This window comes from Harpia harpyja, chromosome 23, assembly GCF_026419915.1.
Source record: "Harpia harpyja isolate bHarHar1 chromosome 23, bHarHar1 primary haplotype, whole genome shotgun sequence".
Classification (NCBI taxonomy): Eukaryota; Metazoa; Chordata; class Aves; order Accipitriformes; family Accipitridae; genus Harpia; species Harpia harpyja.
The window spans coordinates 18,051,766-18,077,062 of NC_068962.1; the positions used below are offsets into that span (position 1 = coordinate 18,051,766).

Sequence of the window (25,297 nt, forward strand, 5' to 3'; positions counted from 1 at the left end):
CTTTATTCTTTAATTGTCCCCATGAGGCCATCTACCTCATCTGCCTGAAGAAACAGGCAAGCATGCAAGGTTTGAACTCTGCTACTTTATGTTTGTAATTTTATGTGCAGCATGAAGGCCAGGCATGAACAGCAATCTGTACTGCTTTTATATGCAAGCAAGCAAGAAGAGCTTAAGTGCCTTTCTGGAAGTATGAGGCCTGACATAATATTATCAGATAAATGTCACAAAATCTCTGAACTAGATCCTATCTTTGTCCGGCATTTAGTACATTTAAACAGATGCTGGTTCCTGACCCCTGGAAAAAAGAATGACAAAGAGCTCCTGGGAGAATAAAAATAATGAATATCTACATGTTAAAGTGGGCCAGCCTAGACAGGAAAGCCATGTACAATCAGGTACCCGAATACGATATAACCTGGCCCATCAGAACATGCAAGGTAGATCCAATAGGGATCACTTCACCAAAGTAATCCAAATGTTGAGACAGATATATAGAAACACACAAAAAGAAGAACCAGAATGAGGAAGGACAGTGAGACAAGGGCAAGGTACAAAGACCAAGGGGCACAGACACCCCTCATCACTACATTTCATATAGACTAACACTGGGTACTGCACACACCTTTTACAGGACTAGAGAAAGGGGTTGCTACAGATCCATGACTTTGTGCTATATTCCACATAGGAGACATCAGCAGGGGAGGGAACAAAACAACACTCTACTGGTAAGCACGGCCAGGAAATGAGAAAATTTTTTGCTCTTTTCATTCCTACAATTCAAGCTGGAGCCAATCTTAGGATAGCATACAAACAGTATCCCACTAGAGAATGTTGGGCTCACTTCATGGAAAAGTTTCATTTGAGAACCTACTGCCCACCAGCGAGGCGGAAAAAGTCAGTAAGGGCTACCATTGAGAAGCAGAATGAGTAGCCTCATCCTCTCAGGAGGAGAGAGGGGCAGAAAAAAGAGGGAGCAGAAAGAGCCAAGAAGCTCAGAGTGACTTTGCTGTTGTCTCCCCGTATCTTGCTTGGGAGCAATGGGGCAATCCACTCTGAGACACTTTCCCTTTCTCCAACAGGCAGATTGGGGGGTTCAGAGCAGAATGATGGATATCTGCTCTGATCATGGACTTGGTGTAGTTACTCTCCAGACTTCGAAGGGGAGCTAAAGCTCCTCCAAAGATGTAGAAGCTGCTGCTGCAAGACTGAGGGAGAACTAAAACAAGATGGTAATAGTGATGCATAACACTATTAGGTTAATAAACTGGAAGATATATAATTAAATGATCTAATTATTGAATAGAGAGAAGCTTGATTAGATGGTATTTGGAAATTACTTAGAAAGACATTAAGTGCTCCTATGCGCAATGCTGTGAGAGCCAATGGAGTACAGATATGTCAGACGAGTGTATTTCCTGCTCTTGACCATGGACTTCAGTAAGATATTAAGCATGCTCTTGTTAGTCTTTATTTCTGAAATCTTCATAGTATTACTGTTCTTATTATTTTCATTTATTACTTATAAGAGAGAGTACATATTTCACAGAACACTATGATCAGTCTCCAGTGTAGAAGTATCTGCAGGACTGAGACCATCTAAGGAACCTGAAGGTGCACAAGTCCGTGGGACCTGATGAGATGCATCCATGGGTCCTGAGGGAACTGCCAGATGAAGTGGCTAAGCCACTATCCATCATATTTGAGAAGTCATAGCAATCCGTGGAAGTTCCCACTAACTGGAAAAGGGGAAACACAACCGCCATTTTTAAAAAGGGAAAAAAGGAAGACCTGGGGAACTACAGGCCAGTCAGTCTCACCTCTGTGCCCAGCAAGATCATGGAACAGATCCTCCTGGAAACTATGCTAGGGCACATGGAAAATAAGGAGGTGACTGGTGACAGCCAACATGGCTTCACTAAGGGCAAATCATGCCTGACAAATTTGGTGGCCTTCTACGACAGGGTTACTGTGTTGATGGATAAGGGAAGAGCAACGGACGTCATCTACCTGGACTTGTCCAAAGTGTTTGACACTGTCCCGCATGACATCCTTGTCTCTAAACTGGAGAGACATGGATTTGACAGATGGACCACTCGCTGGATAAGGAATTGGCTGGATGGTCGCACTCAAAGAGTTGTGGTCAACAGCTTGATGTCCAAGTGCAACCAGTGATGAGTGGCATTCCTCAGGTGTCAGTACTGGGACCAGTGGTGTTTAACATCTTTGTCGGCGACATGGACGGTGGGATTGAGTGCACCCTCAGCAAGTTTGCCGATGACACCAAGCTGTGTGGTGCAGTCGACACGCTGGAGGGAAGGGATGCCGTCCAGAGGGACCTGGACAGGCTTGAGCAGTGGGCCTGTGCGAATCTCATGAAGTTCAACAAGGCCAAGTGCAAGGTCCTGCACACGGGTCGGGGCAATCCCAAGCACAAATACAGGCTGGGCGATGAGTGGATTGAGAGCAGCCCTGAGGAGAAGGACTTGGGGGTATTAGGGGATGAAAAACTGAATATGAGCCAGCAATGTGCGCTCGCAGCCCAGAAAGCCAATCATACTCTGGGCTGCACCAAAAGAAGTGTGGCTCGCAGGCTGAGGGAGGTGATTCTGCCCCTCTGCTCCACTCTTGTGACACCCCACCTGGAGTACTGTGTTCAGCTCCGGGGTCCCCAACATAAGAAAGACATGGACCTGCTCAAGCAGGTTCAGAGGAGGGCCACGAAGATGATCAGGGGGCTGGAGCACCTCCCCGACGAGGACAGGCTGAAGAGAGTTGGGGTTGTTCAGCCTGGAGAAGAGAAGGCTCTGGGGAGACCTGGAGACGTTATAGCAGCCTTCCAGTACTATAAGGGGGCCTACAGAAAAGAATGGGAGGGACTCTTCATCAGGGAGTGTAGTGATAGGACGAGGAGTAACGGCTTGAAACTGAAAAAGGGTAGATTTAGATTAGATATTAGGAAAAAATTCTTTACTGTGAGGGTGGCGAGGCACTGGAACAGGTTGCTGAGAGAGGTTGTGGATGCCCCATCCCTGGCAGTGCTCAAGGCCAGGTTGGATGGGGCTTTGAGCAACCTGGTCTAGCAGAAGGTGTCCCTGCCCATGGGACGGGGGTTGGAACTAGATGATCTTCAAGGTGCCTTCGAACCCAAACCATTCTATGATTCTATGATATGGTTTGTCTCTAATCTGAAATCTGTGAACAGTGAACAAATCCCATACACTTTCATAGGGATGACACCCATTGAGACTGATTATACTTTTCTCCGACATAATTTTATTCCAAATCCAGTCTTTCAAAAGTAACCTACAAAAAGTGACAGAAATTGGTTAAATATTCTATTTGATGTTTACAGATCTCCAACAAATTCCATGCCATTTTTTTAGGGAGAATACAATTTTGATGGAGGAGAGTGTTGGATGTCACCTTTCTCATTCTAAGTGTACCTTCTCTTTGCTCCTGTGACCTCTCTCCTTCAAGGGGGACTGCAGTACAGGGCACGTGCATTTTGCACCTCATCTCTTTCTATTGCCTGGTGGACATCCATTAAGCAGTTCTGAGACAGTCTGCAACATACCTTAAGTTAGACTGCTCATGCAAATCTGACAGAAATTATCACAGAATCATAGAATGGTTTGGGTTGGAAGGGACCTTTAAAGACCATTATAGTTGAAGCTGCCCATTTGGACTAAACGTAGATGTAGACAGCTTATGTTCTTCACCAATAAAGCAAGACAATTTGCTAACACCTTCACCTCCTGCAGAGGTCTTGGTTTTCTCTCTGTCCAATGTTGTTCACCTCATTTTATAACTCCCTTCCCTTTTCACAGAAGAGAAAGTGGAGCTTCATCATCATTCAAAGTATAATCAGCTCTGCAGCTGGGAACTAACAGCAAATAAATCACCAGCACTCTGCAGCAAGCACGACGTTAAGAATTGTGCACACTGGGACTCAGTGGAAATACCAACCTTCTCCAACAAGTATTCATTCCTGACAGACTGTCCTCAAAATGTGTGCTCAGAATCGATACCAGTGAACAACCACTGCCACGTTCAGGCCACATGCCCATGAAGCTCACTTACACCATGCCGAGGTGCCGTGTGTCTTCCTGCCACCCTTCCCCTCTCATTACCAGCCTGGCCCAGATCCCTTCACACAGCCTTTGGTGATCTCACTCTGCCCATGCTCCACCTCAGCTAACAGCTGTTCGACATGACACTATCATGCTGAGTGTCAGCTGGCAAACCCTGCGGAAAGGCAGGATAGGACCGTTGAGGATCTGGGCTCCACTAATGCGAGTTCCAGGTTATGCACAGCAGGACTCCCTCAATCTCCTTTCTCTTCTTTCCCCTGTAGAAGATCAAAGTTAGGAATAAAAAGGCAAGAGCAGCTGCTTCCTTTTCTTCAAGAAGCTATGCTAGAAAGAGAAAATTTTACATGTTGCACGTTCCCGGGCACAACATGGAGGAAAGAGACAAGTCTGTCAGGAAGATGGGACAATATGCCTCCTGTTAATGCGCTGAAAATGTCCACATATTTTCCTCCTTCTGAGAGACAAGCTGCAGCAATCTCCATTAATAAGTTAATTGAATAAAGAAGGACACACACTTCTCCATGGAAAACTTTATCTAGATACTTTTGTACAGTCTATCTGGAGAGAAGGGAAGGAAAAGCAAGATTTCCAGTGCTAAAGAACTGAACTACGCTGAAAGCAAACAGGCTAGTCTAATAACACACACCTAGTGACAAACAGATTTCTGAGATATAACATAAACAACTGAAAAACTATTCCAGATTCAATACCAAAAAATTTCTACTGCTTCAAGCAAGTCTGAAATATCTCCACATAGACAGTACTGCAGCATGCTCAAATTGTTTTTCCCATTATCTTTTCAACTTCTATAATAAAATTCCATATCAGTAAGCTTAGTGGTTTGTGAACTACAGTTTTATGCATCAGACATATTATATGAATCAACTTATATACCACTACTGATTGAGAAACTATACATTTCAGCTCTATTACTGTTACAGGTTTTAATGCACACCAATAAATTTGATTCATGTTTTTACTTTTTTTCTTCCTATACACTCCCTAAATAATTCTTCTCCCCACCCCACTGCTATCTATCTAGGACTGTGATCAGGTATATGTGAAATCAGTTCCCAATTTTGAAAACATTAATCTGGTACCCTTGCCATTACTTAGTCACACACTTTATGTTCTTTAACCTTTATTCTTTTTGAACTCTTCTTTGTATGACGCTTGCCTACCAGCATCCCACTGTGACTGACAGATATGCATTTATAATCTATTTTTATTTCAGAACATTATAACAACAATGACTGCAAACACATTACGTAGATCTCAAACTAAGGCTGCCTAGAGTGCTTGCTTAGCACAAGAGGGATTTTCACATTGTATGTGTTATGAAAACACGTAACAAGGACAAACATGCACAGAGACAATGCTTAAATGATCTCATAGAAGTAGTTACGTTATCAAAAGTGTATGTTCATATTTAATATTGGGAAGGAAACACTTTTAGGAGAATCACAGCATACGCTACCATCTTTATGCCAAGGCACTACAAGGCACACCCTTACTTTGGCTTGAGTCGGCTTCTCTCATGACAGAGTTACAATGAAACCCTATTTTTACAAATAATTCATTAATACAGCATTACTATTTTGGGATTCCTAGGCAAAACCTGTTTCCTTTCTGCATGGATAGACAAGCATGCTTTTGAGAGAACAGGCTTTTTTCCCTGCCTTTTGGATATTTGCGATTCAGCTCTTAAGGTCACCAGCATATACAGCAGGTTCCCAGGCATTTCAGCACTAAGCATTTGCTCTGCGAGAACAGTCATGAAGAATTTATATATGTGCTAAAACAGATTTTATGCTACGTGTGCTGAAACTTCTCCTCAGATGCTACATATTAGGACACTTTTGCCTCCCTTATGCATCTTACGAGCCTGGCTGAAGGACTGCAGGAGAGACATTACCTTCTTGAACATTCTGGTGGAGTCTTCGCTTATCTGCATGAACCGCATGATTACGTTGTTCAGGTAGATATCGCTCAACGTTGCATGGTCTTTGCTTTCTCTTCTCACTTGGTTCAGGAGTAAGTACCAGCAATTCACTGGCGACAAGAGGTTCTGGTCTTTCCTAAGGAGGAGATACACACATGTATTATGTAGATGTATTGGGTCTGGCTGAAATGGAGTTAATTCTCCCCATAGCAGCCCTCATAGCGCTGTGCTCTGCATCAGTAGCTAGAAAGGTGTTGATAACACACCAGTGTTTTGGCTACTGCTGAGCAGTGCTGGCACAGCATCAAGGCTGTCTCCCCAACATTTTTGCCCCCCCCTCAACGGCAGGCTGGGGCAGGGCGAGATCTCGGGAGGGGACATAACCAGGACAGCTGACCTAAACTAACCAAACAGATATTCCATACCATATGACGTCAGCTCAGATATAAAAGCTAAGTAAAGGGAGACGGAAGGGGGGCATTTTTGTCTTCCGGAGCAACCACTACGCGTTCTGAAGCCCTGCTTCCCGGGAAGTGGCTAGACATCGCCTGCTGATGGGAAGTAGAGAATAATATCATTTGTTTTTCTTTGCTTTCACTTTATTAAACTGTCCTTATCTTGACCCACGAGCCTTTTGTTATATTTTCTCCCCCCTGTCCAGCTGAGGGGAGGAGTGATAGAGTGGCTTTGGTGGGCACCTGGCATCCAGCCAGGGTCAACCCACTACAGTAGAGAAATGCAAAAGTTAGTTTATTAACACAAACATCTCCCTGACATTTACAGTCATAACTTGTCATGTAAAAATGGCTGCTCCTGAAGAGTCAGTCAATCTGTTCTTGGAATAACTTGGGTTAGGCAAGCTTCAGATCACTTTTAAGACACATTCTACAAATCCCATGAGGCATGGATACAAAAATATAGAAAAAGCATAAGAATTCAGAACACTGCAAGCCACCTGAGAGTATAAAATAATCTTGCCACAAAGCTTACAGTTGCTTACAGATGGAGTACATGTAAATACTCAAAATCAATAAAGGTCACTGCTGAAAGAGTAACAGTAATTAATTTTTGACATTAGAAATAAACAAGCACTGCAAGTGCATCCCAAATCCTTCATGAGCAAAATTTCAGGTGTAGCTGTTTCAGTGCAATGGATTTGTGTAACTGCTGTAAAAGTAGAAGGAAATATCACAAACACACATATTCTGTGATCAGCATTCATAAATTCACAGCACTCATAAATACACTGCTACTGCCAGTCCCAGATGGCTCAATTAGAAGACAAACAGCAGGACTGGACTTTTTCCACAGCAGTCCAGTTCTGAATTTCCTTGACAGACTTTTTGCATTGTAGGCCCACTCCAAACTTTTAATATTGCAAAAAGTGAAATCACAGCTGACTTCTCATTCCTTTTACACAAAGCAAAATAAAAATACATGTAGTTCAGAAACGGTTTCACAGACAACAAAAACCTATTCATAAAATTTGCCTTATTCCAAATTTCATTGGAATTTTAATTTCAAGTTTGCCTTGCAACTAAGGAGAAGCTGGCGTCTCATGGCTTGGACAAGTGCACTCTTCGCTGGGTGAAAAACTGGCTGGATGGCTGAGCCCAGAGGGTTGTGGTGAATGGGGTGAAACCCAGTTGGCGGCGGGTCACGAGTGGTGTTCCCCAGGGCTCAGTACTGGGGCCAGTTCTGTTTAATATCTTTATTGATGATTTGGATGAGGGGATTGAGCGCACCCTCAGCAAGTCTGCAGACGACACCAAGTTGGGAGGCAGGGTCGATCTGCTTGAGGGTAGGGAGGCTCTACAGAGAGATCTGGACAGGCTGGATCGATGGGCTGAGGCCAATCGTATGAAGTTCAACGAGGCCGAGTGCCGGGTCCTGCACTTCGGTCACGGCAACCCCACGCAGCGCTACAGGCTTGGGGAAGAGTGGCTGGAAAGCTGCCCGGCAGAGAAAGACCTGGGGGTGCTGGCTGACAGCCGGCTGGATATGAGCCAGCAGTGTGCCCAGGTGGCCAAGAAGGCCAACGGCATCCTGGCCTGTATCAGGAACAGTGTGGCCAGCAGGAGCAGGGAGGTGGTTGTTCCCCTGTACTGGGCACTGGTGAGGCCGCACCTCGAGTCCTGTGTTCAGTTTTGGGCCCCTCACTACAGGAAAGACATGGAGGGGCTGGAGCGTGTCTAGAGAAGGGCAACCGAGCTGGTGAGGGGCCTGGAGCACAAGTCTTATGAGGAGCGGCTGAGGGAACTGGGGTTGTTCAGTCTAGAAAAGAGGAGGCTGAGGGGAGACCTTATTGTTCTCTACAACTACCTGAAGGGGGGTTGTAGTGAGGTGGGTGCTGGTCTCTTCTGTCAGGTGGCTGGAGATAGGACAAGAGGAAATGGCCTCAAGTTGAGGCAAGGGAGATTTAGGTTAGATATTAGGAAAAATTTTTTTACTGAGAGGGTTGTCAAACATTGGAATAGGCTGCCCAGGGAAGTGGTTGAGTCACCATCCCTGGAGGTATTCAAAAAGCAAGTGGACAGGGTACTCCGTAACATGGTTTAGTGGGCATGGATGATGGTTGGACTCGATGATCTTGAAGGTCTCTTCCAACCTAAATGATTCTACGATTCTAAGTGCTCTAGAAACTTGTTGCTCTCTTTTTTTTCTCTTGTGGAGGGATTCTCCTACAGTCAAAAGGATCAACCACGTGAAGATAAAACAGCCAGAGATGGTGATGAATTGAGGGAGAAACTCCTTCAACTCTTGATAAATCATTCTAATAATTAACTATTCTCACTGTTAGAAATATGTCCTTTAATTCCTCATCTAATTGTCTACCTTTAGCTTTCACCCTCAGAATCAAAGCAACAGTGAATGATTAACAGACAAAAGCCTTTTCTTAATCATCAGTGCTTTGCTTTGCTATGAATCAGACGTGAGTTAAGAAAACTTCCCCATTTTGTTTGGGATGGACATCTTAACTGTGTTACTCACAGCAAGCAGCTTCAGGGTTTTATCAGCCAGGCCAGCCAACACGAGCACCCCTGAAGGGCCATGCTGGTATTGCTTGGTCCTCACTGCTTCTGCATGTCCCAAAGCCAATCCCACAGACCTTCCTGCCTGTACTGGGGGGAATGGTGGGAACAGCACAGGGGACCACCAGTTAAAGTGACTTTTGCTGCAACCTCTTCTCAAAGCAGAGAACTGCAGAACAAAGCCAAAGGCAGGACTCCAGTCATAACCCCCATGCACATCTGCCAGTCTGGATTTAACATGTTTAAGAATGAGGAAAGATGTTTGTATGCACAAGGCAAAAAGATTTTGCCACAAGCTCAATAAAATCCAGGGCGCTCTCTGAAATGGTGACATATGCACACGTTGGTTATTTCAGAGAATCATTGAGTAACTTAACTGAATTTTAAGAAATATTTATTACTGCTCTTTGAACTGTGCAAGCTATATTTGGATTAACCTTTCCTTTGCCAGATGTGTTTGGAAAAGACTTTTCCTGAAACAAAAGTTCTGTCTATTTCTAGTACAGCACTGACTGGACACTGGAAAAAGGTACTTATTTTTCAGTTTTACAAACACAAAATATTGTTTTATACCCCTAAGCATAACAGGCAAATGCATTCATTAATCAGCTCAAGTCAGGAAAATAACCACATGAGACTATGCCAGCAAGTAATGCATTTGAAACATTTTAGAAAACATGCTCTACACACTACCTGACGACTTTTGTTTTGCACACAAGTTACTATGCCATGAAGGGGATACATTAAATTGTAAGCAAGGCATAACGTTCACATCTTCATTTTGAGGAATTAGAGGGGTCAAGAGGCAGCACAAGTTCACATGCAACAACAACAAATCAAAATAGTTTTCTTTCTTAATGTCTTTTTTGCCAAAATTCTTGTCCTTTTTTTTTTTGCGTAATGGTGATTGATGTTTATTTAGACACTTTCAAATCCTATCAACTCCACTGTAACAGATCCGCACACAGCTTTCAAGCCTTTTTGGGGCTCTGCATCTCGTCTAGATACTGGCTGTATTTTGGGTGGTTTAAATTCTGTATGGTAGGTTAGGGATAATATTTGCGCAGCTTACCTTTTAAGAAAGTGAAACCACTTGTCAGAAGCTTACATGAATAATCACAGAGGGCCAAATCAACAAAACAGTATTTAGGCACCCGTCTACCTTCAAGTGCAATGAGAACTGCTACGCTGCTAAATAGGGGTGGGAATTTCAAATACACCTTTGAACCTGGGCTCAACCTAGCAGTACTCAAAACCAGCAGAAGCAAAGGGCAGCAAAGCACTCCAGCAATGGCTAACGTGCAAGCGAGGGGGAAGGAAATCTCTCTTACTTGTACTGCTGATGATCCTTTGTACTTCTTGTTTTTGCCATGAATCTCTCTGCCAATTTTTCCAGGTTTCGGGAATACTCCATCTCAATTTCTGACTTCTTGCGGAAGAAATCCTGCAGATCCTGAAGAAGCTGCACTCTCATTTCAGTCTGCTGCTCCAGGCATTTCTGCTGCTCGATGAGTTGAGCTCGGATCTCTAACGAAAGAAGCACATACCCACTCAGGTCAGTGAAAGCAAATGAGAATTGAGCGGTATCAACCAAAATTACAAACACTCCAGCATACTTCAGCCTCACAGCTACACCAGCTGGATCTGGATGTCAGGTCCTGTGGTGGGACGCAGCAGTGGCAGCTCTCACTTCTGCCACCACATGCTTATGCCCTAGCATCCTCTCACCCGCCGTCTGTCTCACAAACGGCTATTACAAGGGCTCAGGACTCTGCTGGGCTCACGTGTGCAGAACACCCGCCTCCTCCTTCCTCTCCCATCCTCTTCCTGGCCGCTGGCATTAGCCCAACGTCTGGCTTGGAGTGATCTCCTTGCAGCAGGTAGTGTGCAACCATTTGAGCAGCAGCCCCTTCCGCTGCCCTGAAAAATGGCAGGATAAACAAGCACCCTTTGGGCTTGGGCCGGGATCAGCCTCCTGACTGCCAGGTGGACCATGCTGGTTGGTATCATCATGCACACCATGGAAACAACCTTGTGATAAACTCTGGATGCGTTATCCACCATAACTGTGCACAGCTGAGCTTTCGTATTTGCCCCACCTCTGCCAGGGAGGGAACTGCTGTACTATACAGGCATTCACCAATATTTTATAGTGAATATAGAGGAAGAAGTGTACATATATTTAGAGATAGTTATCTGAAAAATTGCACAAGGTTCCAGAGACTGTGGTATATTTATTAACATAAAACAAAGTCAGGCAATTTAGAAGAGAATATATGCTCACAGTTATCATCTAGAGTAACAGGGAAAAGCGTCCAGATTTGTTAGCATTGTTTGCCATATGCACAATTGCTATGTGGTAGGGTTTTTCTTTTCAGGTTGGGGTTTTTTTTTCTTTTTAACACTTTTATTTCTTGAGTGCTAAGCAGTTAATCACATTGTGGGAACAGTTGGTCTAAAAACATCCCTCTGGTTCTTTTGAGAGACTGGTTTATTAGAGTTTTGTCAGCTGCCCAGGTACGGTGTAATCCAACATTGTGGACACAGGAGTAAACCTTTTGTGACCATAATATACGTATATATTTTTTAAACAGTTTAATGCTGTAACAAGGACTTATCAATAGCAAAACAACATGCCAGAAGTGATGTCCATGTAAATGCAAAATTGCTGTGAACTTCTACTTGATTACTAATGATGTAACCACGCTGTGGGCAAGAACATGTTGGAAATCTTAGATGCTCACTGGTTTGAAACAGAAAAGCATTCTAAAAACCACTGCTAACATCACAGGGAACTGCAAACCAGTAAGTAATAATAACATAGCAAAAAATTATCTGATGCAACTAGGAACTAATGCATCCTTACTGATCTTAAAGCAGGTATGAAGGCAGAGATCCACTCTGCTGCGATTCAAATGTGTATACTGAAATAAGCTAGTATGAGCACAGAAAACTGTTAAGCCAATATATTTACTGGAGGAGGGAGACACTGCAGTGTTTTCTTCCAGATCTCCTTTGAGCTACCAGCTGCTGCGTTAATCATTAATGAGACCATAGTCTCATTTATAGTGTGGGAGGTGAACCAAAAAATTCATGATTTGGTTTTCATTTCATTTCAAATCAGTTTGTTGGAAAAGGACCATGCCTCCAGCAAGGATGAGCCACTGTAATACAACACTGTATCAATGACATTCATGTACATAGAGGATAAAATCACATTGGAGCTGGAAGGTTATTAACAGAAACAAAAACCCAAGACTGCTTTTTTGGGTGTCCACTACTTTTAATATTGCAATCATGGAAAATTTCTGTGTATAGGAAATCAGTTGTATAGATTCACTGACCAGAGGCAGCAATTTTGCCCACAAACTGGAGTTTTGACTAAATCCAAATCCATGTACATGGTCCCTGTACTTTGGCCATCTCTCTCTCCTGCTACAGATTTTCTACCAGTTACTTTAAAAGCAGAGCTCTGTACAGAGCAACTATGTTCTGATTATTTTGTAGGTCAGTGAATCTTGCTGCTATAAATCTTCCTTTTTAGGCAGGCTTTTACCATAGCAACAGGAAAAAGAAAGATTTTAGAATCAGGAATATATGAATAGAGATACAAGAAACAACAAACAAGGGATGACAGATAAAATATAAGAAATTGCATTAGCTTTCTGATGCTGTCTGGATTTCCAGTGGGCAGTCATGGCTTCCTTCAAACTTGTATATTAGAAAACAAAATACGAGCATGATGTCTGAAAGCTGATGGTGGCTGGAGGTGTCCAAGCTCTGAGTAAGGTGGTAAGTTAGGGGTTCAGGGGGACTGCAGCTTTATGAAGGAAGTTCCACAATTTCTGGCTATTTGAATCTCGGCAAGGAGAAAGAACATGCTGGCTCCAAAAGGCTGAAGCTCTGGCCTCACACTGGAGGATAAAAAGGGGAGATGCACATCCCACTCATGCCAGCTGAACAGAGTCTGTCCAGAAGAGACTTCAGCATAGCAGTTCTCCTTCCAGTCTTTCACATCCTTGTGCTCCTGCACTTTTTAATTATTCTTTTACTAATAACGTGTGTAATGCCATACTGGCAGGCTGAGGAGATGGCAATGAATAAGAAATCAGATCAGCAAATGTTGTGATTTTAACTTTCTGATAAGAGAAAGCTGTGGATTTAAAAAAACCCAAACAACCAAACCCTAATATAAAAACCCCAACAAACATTGGCATAACAGCCAGCCAGCCTGAGCAGCTGTGCATCACAAAAATCACAACTGTCCAAGTACTATTAACTAACATAGACTACACATTACCTACTGCTACGGAAAAATGCACCAAGGCAACGCTATCTTCTTTAACCAATCCACATGTGTGATTTCCCTAGGGCTACAAAGAGCGGCATGGAAAATTGTTGCGCTATATTCAAAGAAATAAATATCCAATACACCGAGAGGGTGCCAAGTTAAAATCTAGTAGAGCCCAAACTCCACAGATATGGAGACAGGTGCAGCAGGCAACAGAAGGGTGCCTGTCTTTACTCTATTTTGTTGGCACATTTAAATTCAAAGTCAAACTGGTACTAGCTGTAATGGACAATGACATTGTCCTATTATGCTCTGCAGGGTGGCTGATGTCAAATGACTGCCAGGCTATTTTGTGCCAGGAAGAGGCACGTTTAAACCCTGGATGAATTAACACCTTCTCCTTCTCTGTACAGCAGCTTTGAGTCATACTCACTAGTTTTCTAGCCAAGGGCTGGTTCGAAAGGAATCTCATCCATTTACACTGCAGCTTAAACAGACTGAATTCACATCAAGTGGAACCCCCACCACCACCTTTGTCCAACACTTGCATACACAACCAAAGCAAGGAAGCAGCTAATGTGACCATAGTTAAATCAATAACCTCTGAGTAAAGTTTTATTTCCAAAGATTTTCATGTCAAAAATTATTTCAGTTATACCCTCATTGACACCATCCTCTAGAATTACTGCATTAAGTATAAAATTAGGTTTTGTTTGTGGCAGCCTTCAAGATATAACTCTAACCTTTCAACAAATCTTTGTTTTCTTCTGACAGGAGGTTAAATCAGTGCACTATGAAAAATAAAAGGAGCAAGATTATAGCTGTTTTGAGAGTTAAGTACAGAGTGGATGAAGCTGAACTACTGACATCACCCAAATCATAATCAGAAATAAACTCGTCAAGGTTACCTCTTTGCACACAGTACAGTATTACAAATAATGACTTACATAGTACTGCACTAATACACCGCATTACCCTGGCGAAGATATGTGTAACCAGTTATAGGCCAGTGCCCCACCTGAAGGCACCCGTGGTGAGATATACTGCAATGTGGCACACAATGATGATGCTGGCCACACACCAGCAAGGAACAAACCTCGTCACCTTCACTTCCACACACACCAAAGCACCAGGCGGCATCAAACATCCCCAAAAGCCACAGGAAACCCCCTCCTGAGCTCAGAAGCCAGACACCTTGTAAATACACAGTATTAACCAAATTAACCTGCTGCCAGACCAACACTTTGCATGCAGACTGCCACCGTGCCACTGCACTCCCCACTGCAATGCACGTAACCCTGCCCTGCAATGCTGCAGTGCTTCTGCCGCGCCGCACTAGGCTGTGCCTGGTCTTGTCGGCACTCGGACACCATCCAGACCACCATGAACCCTCACTACCAACTCTCAAAAAACTCTAATGAATGCTTCTTGGTGCTGTTACATGCCTGCTGCAAGCTACTTCCCGCCCAAGCCGCCCCAAGAGCTGTTGCGGCCTGCCACCCTTAACTTCTGTTTAAATGGAATTAACTTATGTGCTCGCAGAGCAGCCCTGCCATGGTTTTTGGTGTTTGCTGAAAGCTCTGGAAGGTGCCGCAGAGCCAGACACCTCTCCCTGGTCACCCCCTGGGCTGCACTGCAAGCCTCCCACCTGCTGCCTCACCCTGCCCGGCAAGGAGCTCTATTTCAGTCCCGATTACAATACACAAACTACGCAGACACATTAATCCAGTAGTATTACTGGGTAATAATACAAACAGCCTCAGGGGCCCATCCTGTGAATGATTACAAAAGCAAGTAGCTCATCAGAACTATTTGAGAGTACAAATAGGCTCTCACAAGGCATAGTTATGTTTGTAGGTTTTATCTGCTTGGGTAACTTCAAAGCCGTATCACCTCCCATCTTCCCCTAAATAGCTCCTTCACAAAAAAAAAAAAAATTTTAGATTAGTTTTAAAACACTCAGAAATGTCTCATCAAATGGACTAAGGACAATACATAGTATCTTAGACTTTGTATTTCCAAACCATTACAACTTAGCCATATTTTTACCCCAGTGAGCTATCGACACACTTATCCCTCATTCTCACATTTATGATATCCAGATCGTATTTCATAGGAAAAGATTCAGACCTTAAATTCAGCCTAGATATCAACTGGTGACCAACGTGCATTTGTAATTAAGCACATACTGGAGCATTAATCATCTTGCAGTACCTCCTTGAAGACACTTGAGTCTTACATGACTCTCACTGCGCCTCAGTTACTCAGCGTAAGAATGGCTCATGTCTGAGCCTGCTGCTGGAAGCTGGGGTGCTGCATCGGGGGACTGATCTTTCCAGTTTCATCCCAGGCTTCTGCCTTTGTAAGGTCCTGCTTTTGGCTTCTCTGTCGAGATGGGTAGAGCTTTGGTCCAGCTGAATGCAGCTGGCCAACATCTGCAGTTTAGGTTTTGTTTCAGGAAAGCGCTTAGCTTTTTTAGCCCACTAAGGATGCTGCCAGCAGAGAAACTACAACAGCCATCACTGAGAGGGGCCTGGAGATGCTCCTGTGCACAGTTAATAGTCCTTAATGCCATGTCACCCCTAGGATCAGCACTCCCACACCTTCCAGGGATGTTATTCTGCCTCTCAACAGACAAGAAGATAAAGATGATGAGAGGTATCAGCCCTGTGGTGGGTGCTCTGGCCCAGCTGCTGATACTCCTCTCTGAGATACACAGCCTAAAGGTACTAGTGCTGGACAAGCTTTTATTTCTCAGAACCATGGCTAGAAAGCTATTTAAGTGTTTCTATGACAAATGGTGAGGGAAGCTCTGTGGTCGGCAGGGAATCTGGCTCACGTTCTCCTCCAGGTCCTCGCTGCCATTTTCCTGGACCACAAGCAGGAAATTCCACTTCAAAAGCCAGGAAATTCCACCAGCCTGACAGCTGATGAGAGATGCTGGGATGAGGATCTCGCAGGCTGCTGCAGAAATGCCTTTAAATAGATCACGAGCCTGTCCACAACATTAACTTTCTATGACAGACTAGTGGAAATCACTTCCCTGTGTTCAACACTCAAGAAGCACGGCTGCATAGACAGTGATGCCCTTGAGCTCCTGAAGGCAGGACTTTTGTGGACTTTGTTCTTCCCCCTAGGTGATTTCATTTAGGACATTGAGCATACAGCTTTATGCATGTTCCCACTTAAAGTGAAACCTCTGCAATGCACACCCCAGCTCTAAATTTACTGTTTGGCTTCATGCCATTTCCCAGAGAATTCATTTCAGGCTTTTTGTTTGTTTGGGGATTTGGGGGGATGTGGTTGAGGTTGCCATCAAAAGAACACGTCTCCAGGCTGTAGTAGCCTGTGGAAACGGATGGGGAGTGAGAATCAAGCCTGGGATCTGAAGGGCTGTGTGAAAGGTCAGGAATCCGAAGCCCCTGTTGACATCTGTCAACCCCTTTAAAAACTGTAAACCTTGTTCGTTCAAGCACTTTGGCAAGCTTAAAAACAGTCCTCATGCAGCCATTAGCAGGAAAGCTGGTGTAGAAGCCATTTGCAGGATGAAGACAATTGTTTACAGGTCACTTCAGTCATCATGCTGAAACAAAGAGAGCAGAGAAAGAACAAATTCTCTCCTTGCAGCTGCAAACTTCATTCTACACATTCAAGCAAACACACTCCAACCTACTGCAGCCACAGACTAAGCAACAACATGCCCCCAGCGAGAACTGTGTAACTGGGGGATCCCAGTGGATGGGATCCAAAAGGGGTGGCTGCATTAGGGCACCTTCCACCTTCCAGTTCCCCTTGAAATGGGAAGACATGGCTGGAAGAGCCAAGAAAACCTCTATATGTAGCTGAAGAAGCTTTTCTTCTTGTTGTTCTTGGACTAACGCCCTCCTGCTATTCGCAGCCACAGCTGCTGGTCACTTGGCTGCCTACAGTCCAAGCCTGAATGGAGGGCAGCACGCCAGCTCACGACTTGGCAGGACACTTCTTGCCACGGTGCTACTGCCAAGCGACCGTGGATTTAAGCAGGCAGTCTGCCTGCACCACATTTTGAGTGCCACTGCTTTTGCAGCAACTGCTCCTTTGCACCCGTAAGTGCTGGCAATATGTCCTACCAAATCTTGAGCACAGCATACTTTGTCCTTCTGGTCACAGGAGCTGGGACTCTGAGGACAAAAACTTCTATCCCTCAGAGGAGAGGGAACTTTGTTTTGCTCAACAGTAAAATCCCAGCCCATCCCAAAACACTGCCGACCATAAGAGAAGGGAGCAAAGCGCAAGATGCCTCCTCTGCCTCAACAGTCTGATGCAAAGTCTTTCACCAGCATGACCCAGCCCTCACCTCCTGCTGTGGGTGCAGATGCTCTCCTGCAAACCAACTGCCCCACCTCCAGATAAGCAAATCAGCTCCACAAACCACCAGCACACAAAAGAAGAGCAAAGAATCCACATCAAATAAGCCCCAAAACACATTTAAGAAGAACAAAACAAAGCAGAAACTACCCCAACTGTGGCATTCATGGCAAAGGTCTGTAGCCTGAGAGAGGAAAGAAAAGAAGAAAGAGAGACAGACAGACAAGGAGCCTGTGTGCATCTTTGTCTGCCAAGCAGACAGTCGATCATGCAGTAGGTGTCTAAAAACCCATTTAGGCCATCTAAACTGTCAAGATCTATGTGACAACTTATTCTGAAGCTTCTGAAGGGCTTCAACCATCTGGGGGTTTTTTATGCTTGTTAAAGATACCATGAGCCTTTCCTTGCAGACTTAAATTTTGGCCACATGAGAAAATTAAAAGGAAACTCAGCATGCCCAAATCTTTCTCCTCTTCTCACCAGTGAGGTACCTGGCAGCAGAACAGAAAAGTGACTCATGGCTCTCCTCTGAATAATTCTTTGGAGCAATGTCTGGAATGCCAGATTGACATGAACAGTCCACAAGAAAAAAAAAACCACAAACCACTGTATTGGGTTTGCGTGGCAAGGTTTTGGTAGCAGGGGGGTTACAGGGGTAGATTCTGTGAGAAGCTACTAGAAGCTTCCCCTATGTCTGACAGAGCCAATGCCAGCCGGCTCCAAGATGGACCTGCTGCTGGCCAAGGCCGAGCTCATCAGCAACGGTGGTAGTGCCTCTGGGAGAACATTTTTAAGAAGGGGAAAAAGTTGCTGGGGCACAGAAACTGCAGCTGGAGAGAGGAGTGAGAACATATGAGAAAAACAGCCCTGCAGACCCCCAGGTCAGTGAAGAAGGAGGGGGAGGAGATGCTCCAGGCGCCGGAGCAGAGATTCCCCTGCAGCCCGTGGGGAAGACCACGGTGAGGCAGGCTGTCCCCCTGCAGCCCAGGGAGGTCCACGGGGGAGCAGATCTCCACCTGCAGCCCGGGGAGGACCCCACGCTGGAGCAGGTGGGTGCCCGAAGTAGGCTGTGACCCCGTGGGAAGCCCATGCTGGAGCAGGCTCCTGGCAGGACCTGTGGATCTGTGGAGAGAGGAGCCCACGCTGGAGCAGGTTTTCTGGCAGGACTTGTGACCCCACGGGGGACCCACGCTGGAGCAGTCTGTGCATGAAGGACTGCAGCCCGTGGAAGGACCCCACGCTGGAGAAGTTCATGGAGGACTGTCTCCCATGGGAGGGACCCCACGGTGGAGCAGGGGACAAGTGCGGAGTCCTCCTCCCCCTGAGGAGGAAGGAGCGGCAGAGACAACATGTGATGAACTGACCCCAACCCCCATTCCCCGTCCCCCTGCGCTGCTGGGGGGTTAGGTAGAGAATTCGGGAGTGAAGCTGTGCCTGGTAATAAGGGAGGGATGGGGGAAGGTGTTTTAAGGTTTGGTTTTATTTCTCATTACCCTACTCTGGTTTAATTGGCAAGAAGTCAAGTTAATTTTCCCCAAGTCTGTTTTGCCCGTGATGGTAATTGGTTGAGTGATCTTTCCCTGTCCTTATCTCAACCCACAAGCCTTTTGTTATATTTTCTCTCCCCTGTCCAGCTGAGGGGAGGAGTAATAGAGCAGCTTTGATGGGCACATGGTGTCCAGCCAGGGTCAACCCACCACAACCATACCCCTTCCTGGCCACAGATTTCTATAAGACCATTACTTAATTTGGTTATTACAGACTGCTGTGATTGCTCTAATCGGTAGATGAAATGTATCCTTCCTTGTGGTTATTTTCTCTGTATAGAAAATTCTTTCTTTACAGAACACAGACTGTCTCTTAACTATTCAAGAGAATTCACTTAGTACATGCTCTATGCTATATTCTTGTTACATACTTGCTCTTCTGTGTTTACACTGTAAATTCTACATTTTAACTAGCACCTAAAGAAATGTTATTTCAGCTATGCCCCTTCATAAAGTGGAACAAAAGAATCCCTTCATTTCCACAGCAATAAAAGCAGTTTTAGCATCAACTGATGGTCAAGTTCACATCTCCCAGAAAATTCATGTCAGCAAAAGGTCAAGGCTTGTAAGCTAAATTCTGACCTCCCCGAAGTAGAGATTTGTCACTAACTTTACTCATGCGGAGATTAGCATCTTTACTTAAACTTACAAGTAGCTTACCCTCATCCAATGAACGTACTGCTATCAGAGCAGGCAGTCTTTTCCCCTCTAACATCCAGGCTATACAACTCTCCCAGGTCACCACGTGTCAGTACCAGAACATCTCCAGACAGAAGGACTAACCCGTTGAGGGAGAAGAAGTGTCTCCTGTCGGTTATGCTCCGTGGGTATTGTCAGAGCAGGGAAGAGAACAGCAGGCGTAGCTCAGACCTTTCACGTCAGTGCCATTACAGATTAGCCTCAGACTCTTTTGAAATCTTCCCAAAAGCTGGTAGCTACAGTCAAGATCATTTCCCAGCAGCAGCTTACACTGGTGAGTGACATACTACATTCTTACCAGCCTCGGCAGGAGCATGCATGAACTCTTTGGAGATTGCTTCACATTTTGCATTGACAGCAGTGTGCAGGTGGGCAGGGTGGAAGCGGCCAGGCTGGAGAGCAGCAGAGCTTGGCACGCATGTGCCATTGCCACAAGACTGGGACTGCGAGAGAAACTCAGCCTTATGAACGGGATGATCTTTGGGGATCAGCAGAGAAGCTGTTCTGAAGTGAACAAACCACTGCTGGACAGGTGGGGTGGTTTTACTGCTCCTGAAATGCTGTATCTGTTCAGCAAATTAAATCAAACTACAAGGTATCATTTTTCTGGGTGACAGTCAATTCTCTTGCTCTTCATATACAAACTGCTGGCAGGTTTTATCTTTCTGTATGTATAACACTTGTCTGTTGTGCTTTTATTTCAGGAAACCTGGAACTTCCAGAAAAAAATCTCCTTATTTTTGTAGAAATTCTCTACCCGTGAATTCACTATTTTAATGAAGAAATAATATTTGCTTTTTAAAAATTAGTATAATAATTTCTCCTCGGTTTGTGTTTTGTTACTTTCTTGTGAAGCCAGAACAGACTTGAAGACATAGTTACAAAGTTCCCAACCACTCAGGGCACTCTTTATACAGCTAATTACCTGTACAATGAAATAAGCAACATAAGGTGAACCGTCACTGAGCCTCTGCCAATGGGAAATGACCATGGGAGTACAAAGAAGTCAAGAAATGCATCTTAATCAGCATTCCCCCAAACTATCTTATTTCAATTAAACTTCCAGGCCCAGTGCCCCACCTCCAGGGGTATTTCTGGGCCCACAGCCCTAAGCTTCTCAGGTACTAGAAGTGGTTGCCAACTGGCCATAGAGTCTCCTTATGAGGTGGTGTGGACTGCTGCCCTCCAAAGAGCTCCTGTGAGATGAGTGATGTACCCGTCAGACTACAGCAACAAATGGCAAGAAATGGAGAAGAAAAGGAGCAGCAGCTGGTAGTCTTAAAGTTGATGGTAAAATGTAAAAGCAATGCTGGATGTATGCAGGTTTACAGACCTTGGGATCACCATCGTTGACTTTGTACTAAAATGCAGGCAAGTTTGTTAAACAAACCCATTGCTTGCCATGGAGGACTTCTGAATAATCTTTTGTTTCCCACATGCAACCATATTTGGTCACTGCTATATCAGTTTTTGCAATTTCCCCGGTAAGCAGCAGCAAAAAGGAGGAAATTTTAAGGCAGACAGAAGACTCAGTCGTCCTTTCCTTTCCCATTTTACTTTGCACTTTGGAGATGGTGTTCTGAGCATGCAGGAGCTGCTGAAGCACTGGAGAACCTTGAGTCCTGCCTGACACTGCTTAATTATCTCAATGTGGCAGATTTAGGTCCACTTTTTTCACCCCTCTCCAGCACTCAGAAATTATTGTAGTGTTTTTATTAACTCATGACTCCTCTAATTAAATTTAGGATGGCAAAAAATATCTAAAACTGATTTCAGACTTCCGTAAGTGCTATGATTTTTCAGAATAATACCCAAGTGCCAGTTAGAAAATAAGATCTGTAGTGAAAGCAAGTTCCCAGTTACCCTGGAAATAATTCAAGGCAACTCCACTCTTTCAGCACCCTAATTTTAGATGCCCTTTCTGCTCCCTGTTTCCCCAAACTCCAAAAGTTTATCTTCTTGAAAGATGTAATACGACAATTCAAAAACCATTCCACATCCTTCTGCCCTAGCCAAGATTAAGCAGAAACAAGTAGTCAACTACTAGGTGCTGCAACAGTACAAGCAGCATATGTATGTTCTCACTGTTAAGTCTGTGCGCTAAACACAAAATATTTGGCAGCTGTAGCATCTGCTTTCGAAAGGTTCTTCTAAAGTTTCTTCAAAGTGCAGAACCCAGTATAAAGGCGAGTATGCAGCAGAAAAATTAATCAGTTTGTCACGATCTGAATAGTAACGAAAACGTAATGATCTTAATCAGCTTCCTTACTTGTAAGCTGGGTGAAGCCAGGTTAAGTCTCTGTGCCGGCTGCCGCAAGGCTGAGGATGGAGGTGACTCTGGGCAGCACAGCAGTGTCCGCTCTGCGACAGACACTGCATCACCCGTCCGCCGACGCCTCCTGAAATGACCCCAGCCTTGGTGCTGGCACACATCCTTTACCTCCAGAGAAGCAGAAACCTCTCTACCACACAGATGTGAGCACCATTTCATTTTGTTAAGCTCACAATAAAACCCTTCCTTCTTAATATCTCAGGTGGACACCTGACAAGTGAAAATGTCTGAAAGCTTTTTCTAGAAATTAAACCTTGAGAGATGTGTCTTTTCTTGACAAAAAATAAATTATTCTGAACATCTGGCAGGTGACATAGCTGTTGAGATGAGAGTTATGCTGGTAGCAGCGCAGGGCAGGAACTCCTGAGCAGCAGGACGAGCGGGAAAGCCATGAAATCTGCACATCAATCAGATACAGCCTCTGCTGTACGCTGATGACTATCACTGCGATAAGACTCAGGAATTAATAACTAGACAAAATGCCCTCCCTACATCCTGTGAAAATGATTCTCCATGCATGGCACATCTTTAAGAGGTCAGTAAAACATTTTTAGTACGACACGCACCCTGCTGCATGCCATAAATAAAAGCACACACTTGACCCAGCCGTGACTTTCAGTGACAGCTTTTTAAGTCCAAAGGTGAAGTCACAGTCCAGTTAAGGACAAAAAGGAAACCGTGGTTTGTGCTCTGTGTGCCAGGATTTTACCCACATCCCTTTTCAGCCCAACCTGCCTAACATGCAGCAAAATACTTTCACTATTGCTCATTTATCTTTGATGCATTTAACTCCTGAAAACCGCAAATTTAACATATTGAGCACTTTTGTGTTTTTCTTCTAAAACTTTGTATTTTTTGCTGCGACAGATCCATGATGCTCCTCTTCACTGAGACAAACAGCTATGCCACTGTGATGCCTTCAACACCAGTTTTAAAACTTTATGTCCACATCCCATACTAATTACTCACCTGAGTACATCCTTGTAGTCGCATAAGGTCCTGCCTACTCTAGTCAACGAAGTGGGGCAAAGACGCTGTCTTGGGCAACACGCCAGAGCAACACGCCAGAGCTGCACAGTCTGGTTTAGTCGCTGGCACACTTCTGGGCACAGCGTTAGCCCTTGCCCATGAGCACCCTTCTTGCCGGCACAGGCTGTGCAGGGCTCAGGGGACAGCACGGACCGGAGACTGTCCCCATCACCCTGCACCAGTGAGGTGTCCCCATGGCAGCGGGGGACTGGAGCTCCTCCCTCACCCACTCAGTGCTGAGCGAAAGATGGTGTCTACCACCCAATAAATCTTTGAACTAAATCATATCACCACACTTCATAATCCTTGTACAGATTTATCTGTACAAATGCAAGCCTTGCTGCGGAATATGTCTGTCAGACCAGACAGATCTCAACGTGCATCATTTTTTTAGTAGGGACGTGGCCTGAATCTGCAAAAGGAAAGTCCCAGTGTGTGATTACTGGTTCTCTGAGCATGACTATGGTATTATCCAAAAATATATTTCAGTGTCTTGTCTCAATTTCACAGAGCAAATAATATTGAATTTGACTCAATAGATGATTTAAGAAACATCACAACATTGCATTCTGAGAATGAAAAAAAAAAGTTTCATATGCCAAACTTTGAGCAGTAAAAGTTAGTATTTTTACTAATTAAACAAAACAATAACTCCTATCATGATGGAAGAACTTCTGCCTGTGGGAATCCTAAAAAATGTAAAATGATAATCACCATATTGGTTGATTATAACTATCAAACAAATATTAGTAACAGCCAGGTATTTTTATATGTCACTGAATTAATAAGATGATATAAATTCTGCCAAGCTTCAAATACATTTGTCTATGTATTGCTCTGACTTGGTAAAATATGCAAATTCTAAGTGAGAAAATAAAATGCCTACCTCAAAGGAAGGTTTTCTGACAAGTTTAAACCCAATTACTCAGAGCCCCAAATTCCAGTAACAGCAGCTGGGAAAAAACAAATCCTTTAGTGTCACAGAGCAGATTTTTTTGTTCCATCTTCCTGCTATGGGGAAGTATAAATTGGATTGTGGACCACCTTTAATTAAATTTATCTTCAGTTGCTACAGTAGGAGGAGAAGAAAGCCGCCCCTGAGGTTCCTGCTAATGGGAATAGAAAAAAAAATATCCAGTATGAGACAGTTTGTAGGTAACTGTTGCTCACTCACTCAACAGTAAGATGAAGAATAGTATCTGCTAGTAAGTGAACTTTGGGCTAAAATAATTTGCATATTTCCAGCTCCCCTGGAAACAATCTTCAATCTTTTAGAAATTAAAAAATAAGAAAAAAATCACTCTTTTTTTTTTTTTAATGAGATGAAATATCTGAACCAGCAAAATTTAAAGTTGATGATTTGTAGAACCCACTATTTGCATCGTCTTCCTGCATTAATTCACTGGTTTGTCTATTCTGCAAATGCCTCTCTCTGAGAGACATATGGATGGTTAGGATTTCCAGCAGGACTCCGGTGACTGCTCTATGGAAGCAAAGACACCAAGAGCAGCTGTAGGAAACAGATGTGCCACTTAGGGCACTTTCAGTGAAAGGCCAAGGGACGAATTCTTCATGTGCTACTTAGTTCAGGATCCCTTTATAAAAAAAGGCCGTAAAAAACCCTATTATTGCCTATGTTTTTAGCCTAGTTCCACTTGAAAGTAGACATTCGGGTAGCAAAAGCCCTGCTGGAGTAAGTAAAGGAGAAGGGTTGCAATGGGCAGGACAGGAGCAGTAGCTCCTAGGCCCACTGTGGGGCTAAGCTGAAATTGAACCTGAGCCACTTAATTTTCATACGTGTAAAGCGCCAGCTCTGAGAAGCACATCAGCAGCCATAGCAGCTGGATGACAAAGTGGTAACCTGCAGAAATAGTTATTAATTATTTGGGGAAAAAAAATGGTGCAGGGTTGTTTCTCTTACATGTTCTCACTCTCACAACTTAGTGAAGACATCAAAGACGTGACACCTACGATGGAGAAATCT

At 44.2% G+C, this 25,297-nt stretch overlaps 1 protein-coding gene across 2 annotated transcripts in view; it reads right to left on the reverse strand.

Annotated features, from left to right (window-relative positions):
• The window catches only part of SRGAP1 (SLIT-ROBO Rho GTPase activating protein 1), a 155,537-nt gene that overhangs the window by 66,555 nt on the left and 63,685 nt on the right, over positions 1 to 25,297 (reverse strand). For both annotated transcript variants that reach the window (XM_052774600.1, XM_052774601.1), the window contains exons 2-3: positions 10,400 to 10,595; positions 6,010 to 6,172 (exon numbers count right to left, since the gene is read on the reverse strand). In XM_052774600.1, the coding sequence (XP_052630560.1) occupies positions 6,010 to 6,172; positions 10,400 to 10,595 (359 nt within the window). The remainder of the gene's footprint in view (positions 1 to 6,009; positions 6,173 to 10,399; positions 10,596 to 25,297) is intronic.